Source organism: Mobula hypostoma, chromosome 6 (assembly GCF_963921235.1).
Source record: "Mobula hypostoma chromosome 6, sMobHyp1.1, whole genome shotgun sequence".
NCBI lineage: Eukaryota > Metazoa > Chordata > Chondrichthyes > Myliobatiformes > Myliobatidae > Mobula > Mobula hypostoma.
In genome coordinates, this window is record NC_086102.1 from 100,929,729 (window position 1) to 100,945,820 (window position 16,092).

The following is a 16,092-nucleotide window of genomic DNA, read 5'->3' on the forward strand; positions in this document are numbered from 1 at the left end:
CAATTGTAAAATTGTTATTGTAACATAGCAATTTTTAATGTTTTGCACTATACTGATGCTGATTCTGGTAAAGCCTCAGTGGAGTTTCCATGTTCTCCCTGTGACCACATTTGTATCCACTCTGGGAGAAAGACTCTGACTTACCCACACTCCGAAACCTGGAGGTTTTGTGGGTTAATTGGCCACAGTACGTCATCCCTAGTGAATGCTAGAATATGGTGCAGTTGATGAGAATGTGGAAAGAATAGGCCACAGGGAAAATTAGTGGGGGAAGAGGTTTGTTTTATGTGTCAGCACAGAGTGGATGGGCCAAATGGCCTCCTTCTCTACAGTATAGTAATATGGATATCACTGAGTACATTACATCTGCAGAATCATTTCAAAAGTACTTCAAGATGCAACAGTTGTTATGATAGCTGCTATATAAGTACAATATACACTCAGTTGCCACTTCGTTAGATACGGCAGCAGAACCCGGTGTGGTCTGTTGCTGTAGCCCATCCACTTCAAGGTTCAACATGATGTGTATTCAGAGATGCTCTTCTGCACACTACTGTGGTAGCGCATGGTTATCTGAGTTACTGTTGCTTTCCTGTCATCTCGAACCAGTCAGGCTATTCTCCTCTGACCTCTCTCCTTTTGCCCATAGAACTGCCACTCACTGGATGGTTTTGCTTTTCAAACCATTCTCTGTAAACTCTAGAGACCGTTGTGCATGAAAATCCCAGAGGATCAGCAGTTTCTGAGATACTCAAACCACCCTATCAGGCACTAACAAATGTTCGATGGTCAAAGTCACTGAGATCACATTTCTTCCCCATTCTGATGTTTGGTCTGAACATCAGCTGAACCTCTTGCCCATGTCTGCATGCTTTTATGCATTGATTTGCTGCCACATGATTGGCTGATGAGATATTAGCATTATCTAGCAGGTGTAGATATGTTCCTAATGAAGTGCCCACTGAGTGCATATAAAAAATACTACAATATATAATGGTTTTTCTCCCGCATTGATGATTAGACAGTGGGCTGTTTGTCCTTACCATTGTCTTCATCTCTTTGGAAATGTGGTTGTAGAACTGACGCTCCACGTTCCATGGCGAACCCAGATTGGAGATCGAGTTGGACCGTGCCCGGTTCAGTTTCGCTATCATTGCTTTCTCTTCCTTCTGCAGTGAAACGAAGCAGGGACAGCATTAGTCTCGACAGGGAAAAAGATGCTGGCGGCAATAGAGATCACATCAAATTATAGGGTCATAAGATAAGACTATAAGATTAGATTTATTTGCCGCATGTACATTGACAGAATGAAATATACTTCATTTGATTCAAATCAGATCAGTGAGGATTGTGCTGGCCAGCCCCCAAATATCACCATGCTTCTAGCACCAACATAGCACGCCTACAACTCACGAACCCTAACCGTACGACTTTGGAATGTGGGGGTGAAACTGCAGCACCAGACGGAGGAAACCCATGCGGTCACCGGGAGACTGTACAAATTACAGACGGTGGTGGGAATCGAACCTCGAATGGTGATCGCTGGCACTGTAACAGCGTTACACTAACCATTACGCTACCACACTGCCAGAATTATACAGTACAAATACAGGCCCTTCGGCCCAACCTGTCCATGCTGACCAAACTGTCCATCTGAACTAGTTTGCCCACATTTGGTCAATATTGCTTTAACCCTTCCTATCCACGTATCTGTCCAAACATTTTAAAAGTTGTAATTGTAGCTGCCTCAACCACTTCTGCTGGCAGCTCTTTCCATATAGCCTCCACCATTTTCAGGAAGAAATGTCCATCAGGACCTTTCTACACCTCCCTTTTCCCTGGGGGAAAAAAACATCTATGCCCCTCATGATGTTATACACCTTGAAAAGATCGCCCCTCCGTCCCCTGTGCTCCAAGGAATATAGTCCTAGCCTGCTTAACTCAGCACTTTGAGCAGTAGCAACATATTCTTTGCATTGTTCGTATAAAAGGGTAACCAAATCTCCAGATGTAGTCTCACCAACATTATGTCCCATATCCCGTGCTCACTGCAATGACTGAAGGCAGGCGTACGAATAGTGTTCCTCGCCGTTCCACCTTCTTGTGACACCACTCTCTGGTGCCCCAGGAACTTCCAGCAGTATCCACCATCCACCATCTGGGACATGCCATTGTCTGCATTACTACCATAGGGAGGAGCTACAGCAGCTTGAGGGTCCACACGCAAAGATTTAAGAACAGTTTGGAGATTACCCAGACACTATATCAGATGTTGCTCTTGCAACCTGAGAGTGGCCTTGTTCTGACATTAGAGGAGGCCATGGACCAACATGTTTGATGGGAATGGGAAGTCAAATTGAAATGGGTGGCCATTGGGAAATCCTGCTTGTTTTGGTGGACAGAGCAAAGATACTCGATGAAACAGTCCTCCAACCTACATCGGGTACAGTCTCACTGGTATAGTGGAGGCTACACAAGGAGCACAGGGTACAGTAGACAAATTCAACAGACTCGCAGATGTATGTCCTGATGGCATGAACGGCAATTTGTCTTACTGCCAGTAATTCTCCCTCCTTTTTCTCGATTCCCCATTTTGGCTACCTTTTCACCCCTTTTCTTCTCCTCACCTGCCCACCCCGTCCATCTGTACCCCTCCCCCCTCCCTTTCTACCAAGGTCCAGTGTACTCTCTATCAGATTCCTTCTTTTTTAGCTCTTTACCTCCTTCACCCATCACCTCCCAGCACCTTACTTCATTCCCCTGCACCACCCACCCACCTTCCCCCTCATCTGGTCTCACGTATCACTTGATAGTTTGTCCTCCATCCCCTGCCCCCCGACTTTCTTATTCTGGCTTCTGCCACTTCTTTTCCAGTCTCAACCCAAAACACTGACTGGTTCCCCTTCGTAGATGCTGCCTGACTGGCTGACTTCCTCCAGCATGTTGTGTGTGTGTTGCTTTGGATTTCCAGCATCTGCAGAATCTCTTGTGTTTGTACTCAGTGACAATAAACTTGATTCTGAGATGAGAGGGTTGAGAGGACAAGTAGTCTCCCTAATACTGAGGCAGATTGTGACAATGCCTTAACCTTGGTCTGCACTGTCATATGGAGAAGTTTGTTTACATAGTCAGTAATTCCCATGGAATTCCCTCAGGGATTCCTTCCCACCCTTACTGCCAGATGGCTTGCCTAAACAGCAATTCCTCCGATCCAAGTAATGTTAGAATCCACTGGGTAACTTCCTGGCCTCTGACCATTCAAGTTAAAATTCACTGGGATTGGATTAGTTGGAATGTTGATGCGTTAATTAGTGCTTCTGCCTGTCCACTCCGGTGACCTGGGTTTGATACCGATGTCGGGTGCCGTTGGTGTGGAGTGTGCACATCCTCATTGACATTGGACAGTAACTCAACGCTTTACCTCACCAGCAATCCAGGTAGAAATCCCGCCGCTGCCAGTAAGGGGTTTGTACATTCTCCCCGGGACCACATAAGTTTCCCCGGGCTGCTCTGGTTTCCCCTACGTTCCGAAGACGTACAGGCTAGGGGTATTAAGTTGGTTACGTTGGCACCAGAAACACGGCGACACTTGCGGGCTGCCCCTAACACATCCTCAGATTATGCTGGTTGCTGATGCCAAATGACATGTTTTATTGTAAGTTTCAATGTGCATATGATAAACAAAGCTAATCTCACTCATTGCGACCACTGAAAGCCAAGATAGAGTGCATACGGGGAGGATATTTCCTATAATGAGGGAGTCTAGGACCAGGAGGCTCAGCCTCAGAATAGAAGGATGTCTGTTGAGAACAGAAATGAGGAAGAATTTCTTTCATCAGAGGGTGGTGAATCTGTGGAACTCACTGCCACAGACAGCTCTGGAGGCCAGGTTATTGGGTGTATTTAAAGCGGTGGTTGATAGGTTCTTGATTAATAAGGACTGCAAAGGTTATAGGGAGAAGGCAGGAGAATGGGGTTGAGAGGGATAATAAATCAACCGTGATGGAATGGTGGAGATGTGATGGGCCGAATGGCCTAATTCTGTTCCAGTGCCTTATGCTCTTAGGAGCTTCTCCCAGGTGCTCCAATTTCCAAAGAGCTTCGTATTCTCCAAGTACTCTCCAGATCTGCTTCCATTTGTTCCACCACTGGCAGTCGAGGCTCGGGAATTCTCAGCTTAAACTGCTCCACCTCCCCTCTGTGCACACCACACTCCAACTAAAATACACTCACAGAGATGGAGAGAGGGACTCCTCTATTTCACGTAAGGTGGTGGTTCGCTTTGTCCAACAACTGGTGCAAATGTTTTTCTTGTGATTACAAGACCCTGTTGGACATTGTTGCCGTTATTTCACTGGCGAACCTGATGGTGTGGCCACGGCATTCACATTGCAGTGTTGCATGTCACTGCCATCCAGGGGAGGAGGTGCCGCAGGGGGTGTGGGGAAGAACAGAGGCATGGCAGGCATGCTGGAATCCGCACTGGGGTAGAGGCTGGCCCTTGCTGCTCTCTAGTGTTCGCTCCTCGAAGACAAGCTGGATTGCTTTTGTCTACGGCTGCACTAGTATGAGATAAGGGACTGCTGTGTTCCTGTTCCTGCAGAAACTTGGCTCCAGGGCAACATCCCATGCGCCATCGATCTTCAGGCTATGACACTGAGGGCCTTGTGTTAATATTATTTTGTGACTGTATGTGCTATTGTAACTATATGTGGTGTGTGCAATGTGTGAATGTATGTACAGTGTTTTGCAACTTAGCCCCGGAGGAACGATGTTTCGTTTAGCTATATACATGATAAGCATGGTGAATGATAATTAAACTTGAACTTGGAACTCAAATATGCATGGGTTGGTAAGTTAATTGGCCACTATAAGTGGCCCCCAGTGTAGGTGGGTAGCAGCAGCTCAGAGGGGAGTTGATTTACACAAGCAAGAGACTGAATTATCAGAAAATGGAGAATGGATGTGCTGGAATTAGTGTTCGGTAGGCAACATGGGCACAATGAACTGAATAACCTCCTTCTGTGAAGCTCTAAGTTTAAGATCGGCAGAATTCAATGGAGCCGAATATTAGGAGGGGAACATAAAGAACAGTTGCAAACCACTCCATGGTAACAGCCAAGAACTAATTTCTTCCCATTAGTGTCAATCTTCATGGACTGATGCTGTGAAGCTTTATTACCAGCTGGAAACAGGTGCCTGAGTGAGTCATTCAATGTGAACTTTACAAGGGGAAAATTAAAAAAAAACTAAAAATAAAGTCTCAAGAGAGGCGAGAGGATGGGGTTTTGCTTTGCACATTATCTGATCTGTGATAGATAAAGATTTAATTCACTTTCATCGGTGACATTTTCAGCTGCTTGGTATCTTGGTATTTGAACAATAGGGGAGACAAGACAAATTGTTCTGGGACTGAGACAATCGCAATGTCACCTTCACAGTTCCACACTGCCTTCACCTCAGATGCCCCCACCAATACACAGAATCAGTCACACACTCAGTGGCCACTTTATTAGGTACCTCCTGTACCAAATGAACTTTCCACTATGTTATGGTCTTCTACTGCTGTAGCCTCTCCACTTCAAGGTTTGACGTGTTGTGTGTTCAGAAATGCTCTTCTGCATACCACTATTGTAATACGTGGTTATTTAATACTGTCACCTTCCTGTCAGCTTGAACCAGTTTGTCCATTCTCCTCTGACCCCTCTCATTAACAAGGCGTTTTCACCCAAAGAACAACCACTCACTGGATGTTTTAATTTGTATTTCATACCACTTTGTAAACTCTAATGAATGTTGTTCATGTAAATCCCAGGGGATCAACAGTTTCTGAAATACTCAAGCTATCCCATCTGGCACCAACAAGCACAATCACATTTCTCCTCCATTCTGATGCTTGGTCTGATCAACAACTGAACCTCTTGACCATATCTGCAAGCTTTTATGCATTGAGTTACTGCCACATGATTGGCAGATTAGATATTTGCATTAATGAGCAGGAGTACAGGTATGCCTAATAAAGTGGCCACTGAGGGTAGAATCAGTCACACAGTGTAGAAATAGGCTTTTTGGCCCAACTCATCCATGCCACTCAAAATTCCCATCTGAGCTGGTTCCATTTGACCTCACTTGTCCAAAACCTTTCATATCCATATCCTTGTCCAACTGCCTTTTAAATGTTGTCAACAGGCTTGCCTCAACTACTTCCTCTGCCAGTTTGTTCTATATACTGACCACTCCCTGGGTAAAAAAGTTGCTCCTCAAGATCCTACTAAATCTCTCCCCTCGCAGTTTAAAACTATGTTTCTTGATTTCCCAACCCTGAGATAATGTCTGTACGCATTGACCCAATCTTGATTTTATACACCTCTGTAAGATCAATCCCTATTCTCCTTCACTCCAATGGAATAAGTTCAAACCTGCTCAACCTCTATCTATAATTCAGTCTTTTGAGTCCTGGCAATATCCTCATAAATCCTGTCAACACTATTCCCAAATCAATGACATCTTTCCTAAAGCAGGGTGACCAGAACTGAACACAATATTCCAAATACATCATCTTGTACAACTGTGACATAACACCCTAACTTCTATAGTCGATGATAAAGGTCAGTATGCTAAAAGCCGACATCACCACCCTATCTACCTGCAATGCCACTTTGAGAGAGTAGTTGCCGCACGAAATCAGGAATCTGCCCATTGCATTTATCAAACTAGCCAGATTTTATTGCTTCCTTGCCAATCTCATGAGTTGCTCGTGGTCCTAAACCTCAATGATCAATCACTTGGCATCCCATCCTGTACCGATGGATGTCAAAATCTGAATCAATCAACATCAGGTGTATTATCACCGACATATGTCAGGCAATTTGTTGTTTTGTGGCAGCAGAACAGTGCAGAAAATATACTATAAATTACAATAAGAAATATAAAAATAATGAATATAATGAATAATGTATATAAAAATTAAAATATACAGATAAGTCATGCAAAAGGACTGCAAATATAGAGTGGTAGTGTTCATGGGATCATGGACAGTTCAGAAATCTGACGGCAGAGGGAAGAAGCTGTTCCGAAAATGTTGAGTGTGTGTCTTCAAGCTCCTGTACCTCCTCCTTGATAGTATTAATAAGAAGAGGGCACGTCCTGAGTGGCAGGTGTCCTTAACTTCGCCTTTAGAAGTTGTCATTGGTGGGAGGCGAGTATCGATGGAGCTGGCTGAGTTTGCAACCCTCTGCAGATTTTTCCGAAGCTGTGCAGTGGCCCCTCCATACCAATTGGTGATGCAACCAATCAGTATTATCTCCATGCATAGTGGAACTCGTGGATGTCTTCGTTTTGGATTTGAGACGGGCAAGATTGAAAAGTCTGCCATCTGTTCTGTAGACAATTTCGATTCCTGGGGGTAGGTCGTCCTTGACGATGTGGATGATTGTTGCAATGAAGATGGTGAACAAAGTTGGGGCAATCACGCATCCCTGCTTTACTCCTGATCTAACTTGAAAAGACTCACAGGTACTGTTGCTGACTGTGACTGTGGCAAGCATGCCATTGTGGAGGAGCCTCAGGATTCGAATGTACTTTTCAGGGCATCCATAGGTGGATAGGATAGCCCATAGGAGTTCCCTTGATACCCAGTCAAAGGCTTTGGTGAGGTCAATGAATGCCATGTACAAAGGTTGAAGTTGTTCACGACATTTTTCTTGTAGTTGTTGCATTGTGAAGATCATGTTGATTGCTCCACGTGATGGTCTAAAACCGGCTTGTGTCTCTGGAAGGATCTTCTCCGCCAAAGCCTTGAGCTGGTTGTTCATGATGCGGGTGAGGATCTTTCCTGCTGTTGCTAACAGGGAAATTCTATGATAATTTCCGCATTTGGATCGATCGCCTTTCCTTTTGTAGATGGTAACGACTGCTGAGTCTCTAGTCTGCTGTTCTTCGGATGAAAGACGAACGTCTGCCGAAACAAATCTTCCACTCCCAGCTTAAAGAAGGCAAACGTAAAAGAGGCGGACAACAGAAGAGATTCAAAAACATCTTAAAAGCCAATATGAAGAAATGTAACATCGACATCAGCAATTAGGAAACCAATGCCAAGGACAGGAAACTCTGGCAAGCCATCATCCGAGAAGGAACAGCAACTTTTGAAGCCAACAGATGTGCAGAATTAGAAGAAAATGGAAAGAGAGGCAGCAACAACCAAAGCCCGATCTGCCATCTGGAACTACCTGTCCTGAATGCAGAAGAACTTTCAAAGCCAAGATTGGACTCATAAGCCACTTGAGAGCCCATAAGTAGATCAACGGAACGAAGACCATCATCCTCAACCTCGAGGGATAGCCACGACGACAATTATCTCCATGGTACATCTGTAGACATGGGTCTTTTGTACCAGTGTTTGGACACTTCAGAACCGGTCATGGCTGCACAGGTGTTCTGTTGGTGAACTGGTATTCAGGGGGCCAAAGCACTGATCTGTATCTTGTCCATAGCTCTTGAAAATATCAACACAAATAGATAGAGTGGTATAGAAATCATATGGCACGCTTGTCTCCATTGAGCATAAATGTTGCTGCTGTAGAAAAGTTGAGGTCTGGCTACACTTGGAACACACGGTGCAATTCTGCTCGCCCACTTTCTTTTGCGAGACAGTAACAGGTCCTTCCAGCCTAACGAGCCCACGCTGCCCAATTACACTCAAGTGACCAATTAATCCACTAACCCGTACACGGGAGGAAACCAGAGAACCGAGAGGAAATCCACACAGTCACAGGCAGAACGTACAAGCTCCTTACAGACAGCGGCGGGAATTGAACCTGAGTCTTTGGTGCTGTAATAGGGTTACACTAACCGCTACATTACCATAGAACAGTACAGGACAGGAACTGGGTCTTCAGTCAAACTAATTAAACTAGTAATTGAATGCCTAACTAAACTAATCACTTCTGTGAAACAATATCGATATCTCTCCAATCTCTGCACATATTTAAAAATCTTGGAAATGCCATTATCGCCTTTGCCCAAGCAGCACATTCCAAGAAACTTGTCCCGCACATCTTCAAACATACACCCTCTTACTTTAAGCGCATGCCTCTAGTACAAGACATTGTGACCCCAGATATCGATTGCCAATCTATTCCTCCCATAATCTTGCAGGTTTCCCCTCAGCTTCTGCCACTCCAAGAAAACAACACAAGTGTGTCCAACGTCTCCTGATAGCATTTGTCCTCTCATCCAGACAGGTGAACTCTGAAGGACTGAATGATCTCTTTCAATGCTGGAAATAACTTCATGACTAAGGACACAGTCAATACTAAAGGAATTCTCCATTCCAGAGGGTTGGAAGCTCAGTTAATAAATGAATATTGCATTGAAAGAGATGTACATTTGGCACCTGAGAGAATCCAGGGTACAGTGGAGAAACACACAGTGCTGGAGGAACTCAGCAGGTCAGGCAGCACCAATGGAAGGGAATAAAGAGTCCTTGTTTCGGGCTGAGACCCTTCATCAGGACATCATACGGGGCGAATATGGGCAAGGATCTGCTATAATAGTCAATGGTGTAGCAGGCTCGATTTGCTGACTGCTGTCAGCCCGCTTTACTTTACCCGTTTCTGGCTGCAGCCCATGATGAGGTAGGTCTCGATATTGTGGTCCTTCAGGTAAGCATTCCTGTCACCGCCGTAACCTGCCTCCACTTCGTAATCCCCGTTAAGGTAGTTTAGCGTGGCTTTGGTAATGTGGATTCTCCTGCAGGTAGAGAGAGAGAGAGAGTGAGTTCAGTCAAAAAATTATGCAGACTGAGAAGATCAGAGACTCATTGAGAGTTACAAGGACAAGCCAGCATACTACAGGCTGGTGGGCCTACCATCAGAGCTGAGCAAGTTTACTACAGGGAATTCTGAGACACAGGAACAAAACGCATTTGGAAAGGCAAGGACTGATTAGGGATAGTTAGTGTGACTTTATGCGTGGGAAACGTATTGCATAAATTTGGTTTTTGAAAAAGTGACCAAGAAGATTGATAAGGATATGAATTCCTTCTTCTTCAGCCCTTTGCCTTTTCTACTTATCATCTCCAATCCTCTCATTTTATTCCTCTCCCTCACCCACCTACCTTAGCTGCTCACTTGGTTTCACCTATCACCTGCCAGCTTCCCCCCACCCCCCATACCTTCTCATTCTGTCTTTCTCCCTTGCTTTTCAGTCCTGATAAAGGACCTTGACTTGAAGTGTCGACTGGCTACATCAGATGAGGAGGAATTTCTTTAGCCAGAGGGTAGTGAATCTGAGGAATTCATTGCCAGAGATGAATGTGGAGGCCAAGCCATTGGGTATGTTTAAAGCAGAAGTTGACAAGTTCTTGTTTAGGAAAGGTGTCAAAGTTACCTTCTCTCCTACATAGCCCTCCAATATTTTCAAGTTTAAGTTTAAATTCAAGTTCAAGTTTAATTATCATTCAACCATACATGAATATCCATGCATGCAGCCAAACAAAACAGTGTTACTCTGGGGCCAAGGTGCAAAACACAGCACTAATAGTCACAAACGGCACAAAGCACATGTAAGATTGCAAGCACATACAAGGTGTCAGTAAAATACAGTCGCTCAAAAAAATATGGTCCAAGTCCCTGAGTCCATGAATGTTGCAGCAGTCTATAGTCGAGCACAATACAACTTGTCTTCTGCTGAGCAAACAGTAGGGAGCAGCACCGACCCTAGCTTGGATGCCGCTTTACACCAACTCCGGTGGGGTGCACCGACTCCAAGGCCTCTCTCCTGGACAGCTGTCAGCACACGACACCGTAGCTTGAGCCCTGGTCGTTGCTACAACGAGGCCATGCAGCTCCCCCACCATCTGCTCCTGCTGTTCACCAGTAAATCAGTGAATTAGACTCGCAGCATTCCACATTAATAATGCCCAGCAGCGCCATGCAATCACAAGAAAAGTGACTCAAACAATCACATCGACTCCTCCGATGCCTCTCTGACGCAGGCAGTAGGATGATCTGCACAAATCCAGCTCCTTCAATTACTCCACCATCGAGCACCTCACTGATGGGGTAGAACTGGAGTACTTTAAGGTCCTAATGTCCAGCAGGGTCTTGCAAGCATTAAAAATACATTTATAAAAGACAGCAACATCTCTGGTTGATCCCATAGAAGCTGTTGCAATCAAATGCATCCTCATCTTATCATAAGTTTCTATCACTCATGTGCCTATCTAAAAGTCTCTTAAACACCCCAATGTATCTGCCTCTACCACCATCCCTATCCTCATAAGATATGCTCTCTAGTCCGGGCAGCAATGTGGTGATTCCTTTCTCCCCTCAGACGCAGCTCTGGGTCCCACTCCTGTCATGTCTCCGCTCAGATGAGGAGTATGAAAGTGTGGGACAGAAAGTGCAGATAGTCAGTGATTGTACTAGAGGAAGCGGAACAAGAGTGTGAGAGGTAGCCACAATGAGCTTCTCCACCATGGACTCTCTACATCAACTTTCTTGCTGCCTCAGTAAAGCAGCCAGCATAATCAAAGTCCACATGCACCCCAGACACTCTCTCTTCTCCCCTCTCCCATCGGGCAGAAAATACAAAAGCCTGAGCTAGTGTTTTACCTGCCTGTTTTAAGATTTTTGAAGGGTTCCCAAGGACGATAAGGTGGATTTTTGGCTAGCTGCACTGCACTTTCTCTGTAGCTGTCACACTGTGTTCTGCATTCTGCCAGTGTTATATCTTGTACTGTGCGACTGAGGCCATGGTAGCATAGTGGTTAGCGTGGGGCTATCATAGCTCAGGGCATTACAGAGTTCAGAGTTCAATTGCGGCACCGTTCTGTAACAAGTCTCTGTACATCCTCCCTGTGGAATTCCTGGGTTTTCCCCGGGTGCTCCGGTTTCCTCCCATAATTCAGACATGCTGGGTAGGTTAATCGGTCATTGTAAATTGTCCCGAGATTAGGCTAGGGTTAATCCGGTTTGTCTTGGGTAACTGGGTCAGTGTGGCTCGAAGGGCCAGAAGGGCCTACTCCACACTAAATAAAATAAAATAGAATAATGATAATAGTCTGATCTGTATGACAGTACACCAGACAAGCTTTTTACCCTATCTTGGTACATGTGACAATAATACACCAATTCCAATACCATCAATGAGACCAAGAGACTGCAAACCACAGAGGGAGAGTGGGATGTTGTGTGAAACCATGCTTATATGACAGAGCAAGATGGCATGAACTCGATTTGAGGTAATTTCCCCTTCCTTCCTCCTTCCCTCCATTCCTTTCTCTTCACCTGCCTATCACCTCCCTTTGGTGGTCATCTTCCTTTCCTTTCTCTCGTGGTCTACTCTCCTCTCATATCAGATTCAATCCTCTCCAGCCCTTTTCCTCTCTGACCTATCACCTCCTAGCTCCTCCCCCACCCTCCAATCTTCCCCCTCACCTTTCACCTTCCAGCTCACCTTCTTATTCTGGCTTCTGCCCCCTTCCTTTCAAGAACAGAAGGGCCAAAGCATCAATTCAGACCTGTTCTTTCAGACCTTAACCTGTTCTTTAACAGATTTGACATTGTGGCCCCTGCCCATCCCCCACATAAGCCATCTGTTGTCAGCCCCCAACCAACACATATTCCACTCTCCCTTCCTACCCCTCCTCACAGTCCCCCACCCTGCTCTCATGACTATACCCCTTTCCCACATGAAACCACCACGGTGGGCTTCACAAATGAACAGGTGAGAAGACAGCTGAAACTTCTCAACCCAGGCAAGGCTGCAGGACCGGATGGTGTCAGTACCAGGGTGCTCAAAGCCTGTGCCCCTCAGCTATGTGGAGTACTTCTCCATGTATTCAACATGAGCCGGAGGCTCTGGAGGGTTCCTGTACTGTGGAAGACGTCCTGCCTCGTCCCCGTGCCGAAGACACCGCGCCCCAGCGGCCTCAATGACAACAGACCGGTGGCATTGACCTCCCACAACATGAAGACCCTGGAGAGACTTGTTCTGGAGCTGCTCCAGCCTATGGTCAGGCCACACTTAGATCCCCTCCAGTTCGCCTACCAGCCCCGACTAGGAGTTGAGGATGCCATTGTCTACCTGCTGGACCGTGTCTACGCCCACCTGGACAAGCCAGCGAGCACTGTGAGGGTCATGTTTTTTGACTTCTCCAGTGCGTTCAACACTATCCGCCCTGCTCTGCTCGGGGAGAAGCTGACAGCGATGCAGGTGGATGCTTCCCTGGTATCATGGATTCTTGACTACCTGACTGGCAGACCACAGTATGTGTGCTAGCAACACTGTGTGTCCGACAGAGTGATCAGCAGCACTGGGGCTCCGCAGGGGACTGACTTGTCTCTCTTTCTCTTCACCATTTACATCTCGGACTTCAACTACTGCACAGAGTCTTGTCATCTTCAGAAGTTTTAAGATGACTCTGCCATAGCTGGATGCATCAGCAAGGGAGATGAGGTTGAGTACAGGTCTACGGTAGGAAACTTTGTCACATGGTGTGAGCAGAATTATCTGCAGCTTAATGTGAAAAAGACTAAGGAGCTGGTGGTAGACCTGAGGAGAGCTAAGGTACCGGTGACCCCTGTTTCCATCCAGGGGGTCAGTGTGGACATGGTGGAGGATTACAAATACCTGGGGATACAAATTGACAATAAACTGGACTAGTCAAAGAACACTGAGGCTGTCTACAAGAAGGGTCAGAGCCGTCTCTATTTCCTGAGGAGACTGAGGTCCTTTAACATCTGCCAGACGATGCTGAGAATGTTCTACGAGTCTGTGGTGGCCAGTGCGATCATGTTTGCTGTTGTGTGCTGGGGCAGCAGGCTGAGGGTAGCAGACACCAACAGAATCAACAAACTCATTCATAAGGCCAGTGATGTTGTGGGGATGGAACTGGACTCTCTCACAGTGGTGTCTGAAAAGAGGATGCTGTCTAAGTTGCATGCCATCTTGGTCAATGTCTCCCATCCACTACATAATGTACTGGGTGGGCACAGGAGTACATTCAGCCAGAGACTCATTCCTCCGAGATGCAGCACAGAGCGTCATAGGAAGTCATTCCTGCCTGTGGCCATCAAACTTTACAACTCCTCCCTTGGAGGGTCAGACACCCTGAGCCGATAAACTGGTCCTGGACTTATTTCATAATTTACGGGCATAATTTTACATATTACTATTTAACTATTTATGGTTCTATTACTATTTATTATTTATGGTGCAACTGTAACGAAAACCAATTTCCCCCGGGATCAATAAAGTATGACTATGACTAAGAAGGGCCAAAGCATCAATTGTTTATTCCCCTCTATAGATGCTGCCTGATCTGCTGAGTACCACCAGCATTTTGTGTGCTTTGTTGTAAGGGATTCTGTCCTCGCCTCTCCCTAGAACTCAGGATAAAGGGAGCAACCAGAGCTGTCTTGCTGCTATCAATTGATTCTGAGACACGCTCAGTCAGTGAGGATCAATAACTCCAGAAAAACTGGTCATGATATTAAACAGAAGCACAAAAAATAAAACAACGACTACATGCTAATTCTGGTGTCTGGAGTGCAGTTCTGTGAGTCTTGTTTTGATCGATTCAGTACAATACTATTCCAGAGCTGTGATCTGATCTTTTTACACAAAAGAGAATTAAAGCACAAAGCACCAACTATCTTTCAAACTCACTAAGCCGTGACACATTTGGCCCATCGAGTTCATACTATAAATGGCAACTCAGTACCATTTAGATACAGTATGAGTACACATGATAATAAATGAATTCTCCTTTGTGGCCTTGTGAAGTTTTCTGCTTACCAGAATCAGATTTATTATTACTGACAAACACCACAAAATTTATTGTATTGCAGTAGCAGTAAAATTCAATACATTAAACATTACCAGAGGTTACAATAGGAAAAAATTACAAACAAATAACTACATAGGGCAAACAGAGAACAAAGTCGTGAAGTGGTGCTCTGATTTATTGAAGAAGTAGACTGATTTTCGATTTTGAGGGAATCATGGTTATGGAATTAGTTCAGGGGAAGGATTAGGGTGATCTTACTAAAAGGTAGACAAGATTTGAGGGGTTAGAGGGTCTCTTGTTTCTTCCAGACCTTAAATGAATTTGAACACTTCTCAAGCTCTTCAGGGACACCCACTCCCAGTTTTTTCTGTCTATTCATGTTACTGAATCCAGAGCCAGACCAGCAGTTTAATGAGATGAGAGATTATGGAAAGATTCATCTTCTGCATAACATTTCTGCAGCCAGACTGTGATGGTGGCCTATTAACCCATTCTGCTCTGAGCATGAGCATCTCCCTCCCTACCCCCATCCCTGACATCTCCAATCCTTTACTCCACAGAGCAGTTCCTCTGGCAGCTTCCCACGTGTCAGGTTAACTAGGGGGAAATTATGGTGTAGCCAAGGTGGTCACTCATAGTCATAGTCATACTTTATTGATCCTGAGGGAAATTGGTTTTCGTTACAGTTGCACCATAAATAATTAAATAGTAATAAAACCATAAATAGTTAAATAGTAATATGTAAATTATGCCAGGAAATAAGTCCAGGACCAGCCTATTGGCTCAGGGTGTCTAACCCTCCAAGGGAGGAGTTGTAAAGTTTGATGGCCACAGGCAGGAATGACTTCCTATGACGCTCTGTGCTGCATCTTGGAGGAATGAGTCTCTGGCTGAATGTACTCCTGTGCCCACCCAGTACATTATGTAGTGGATGGGAGACATTGTCCAAGATGGCATACAACTTGGACAGCATCCTCTTTTGAGACACCACCGTCAGAGAGTCCAGTTCCATCCCCACAACATCACTGGCCTTACGAATGAGTTTGTTGATTCTGTTGGTGTCTGCTACCCTCAGCCTGCTGCCCCAGCACACAACAGCAAACATGATCGCACTGGCCACCACAGACTCGTAGAACATCCTCAGCATCGTCCGGCAGATGTTAAAGGACCTCAGTCTCCTCAGGAAATAGAGACGGCTCTGACCCTTCTTGTAGACAGCCTCAGTGTTCTTTGACCAGTCCAGTTTATTGTCAATTCGTATCCCCAGGTATTTGTAATCCTCCACCATCTCCACACAG

At 45.4% G+C, this 16,092-nt stretch overlaps 1 protein-coding gene across 2 annotated transcripts in view; it reads right to left on the minus strand.

Moving 5' to 3' along the window:
* Positions 1-16,092, minus strand: part of adcy5 (adenylate cyclase 5) — a 395,092-nt gene that overhangs the window by 121,306 nt on the left and 257,694 nt on the right. For both annotated transcript variants that reach the window (XM_063051336.1, XM_063051335.1), the window contains 2 exons: positions 9,609-9,750; positions 1,044-1,169 (listed from right to left, as the gene is read on the minus strand). In XM_063051336.1, coding sequence (XP_062907406.1) covers positions 1,044-1,169; positions 9,609-9,750 — 268 coding nt within the window. The remainder of the gene's footprint in view (positions 1-1,043; positions 1,170-9,608; positions 9,751-16,092) is intronic.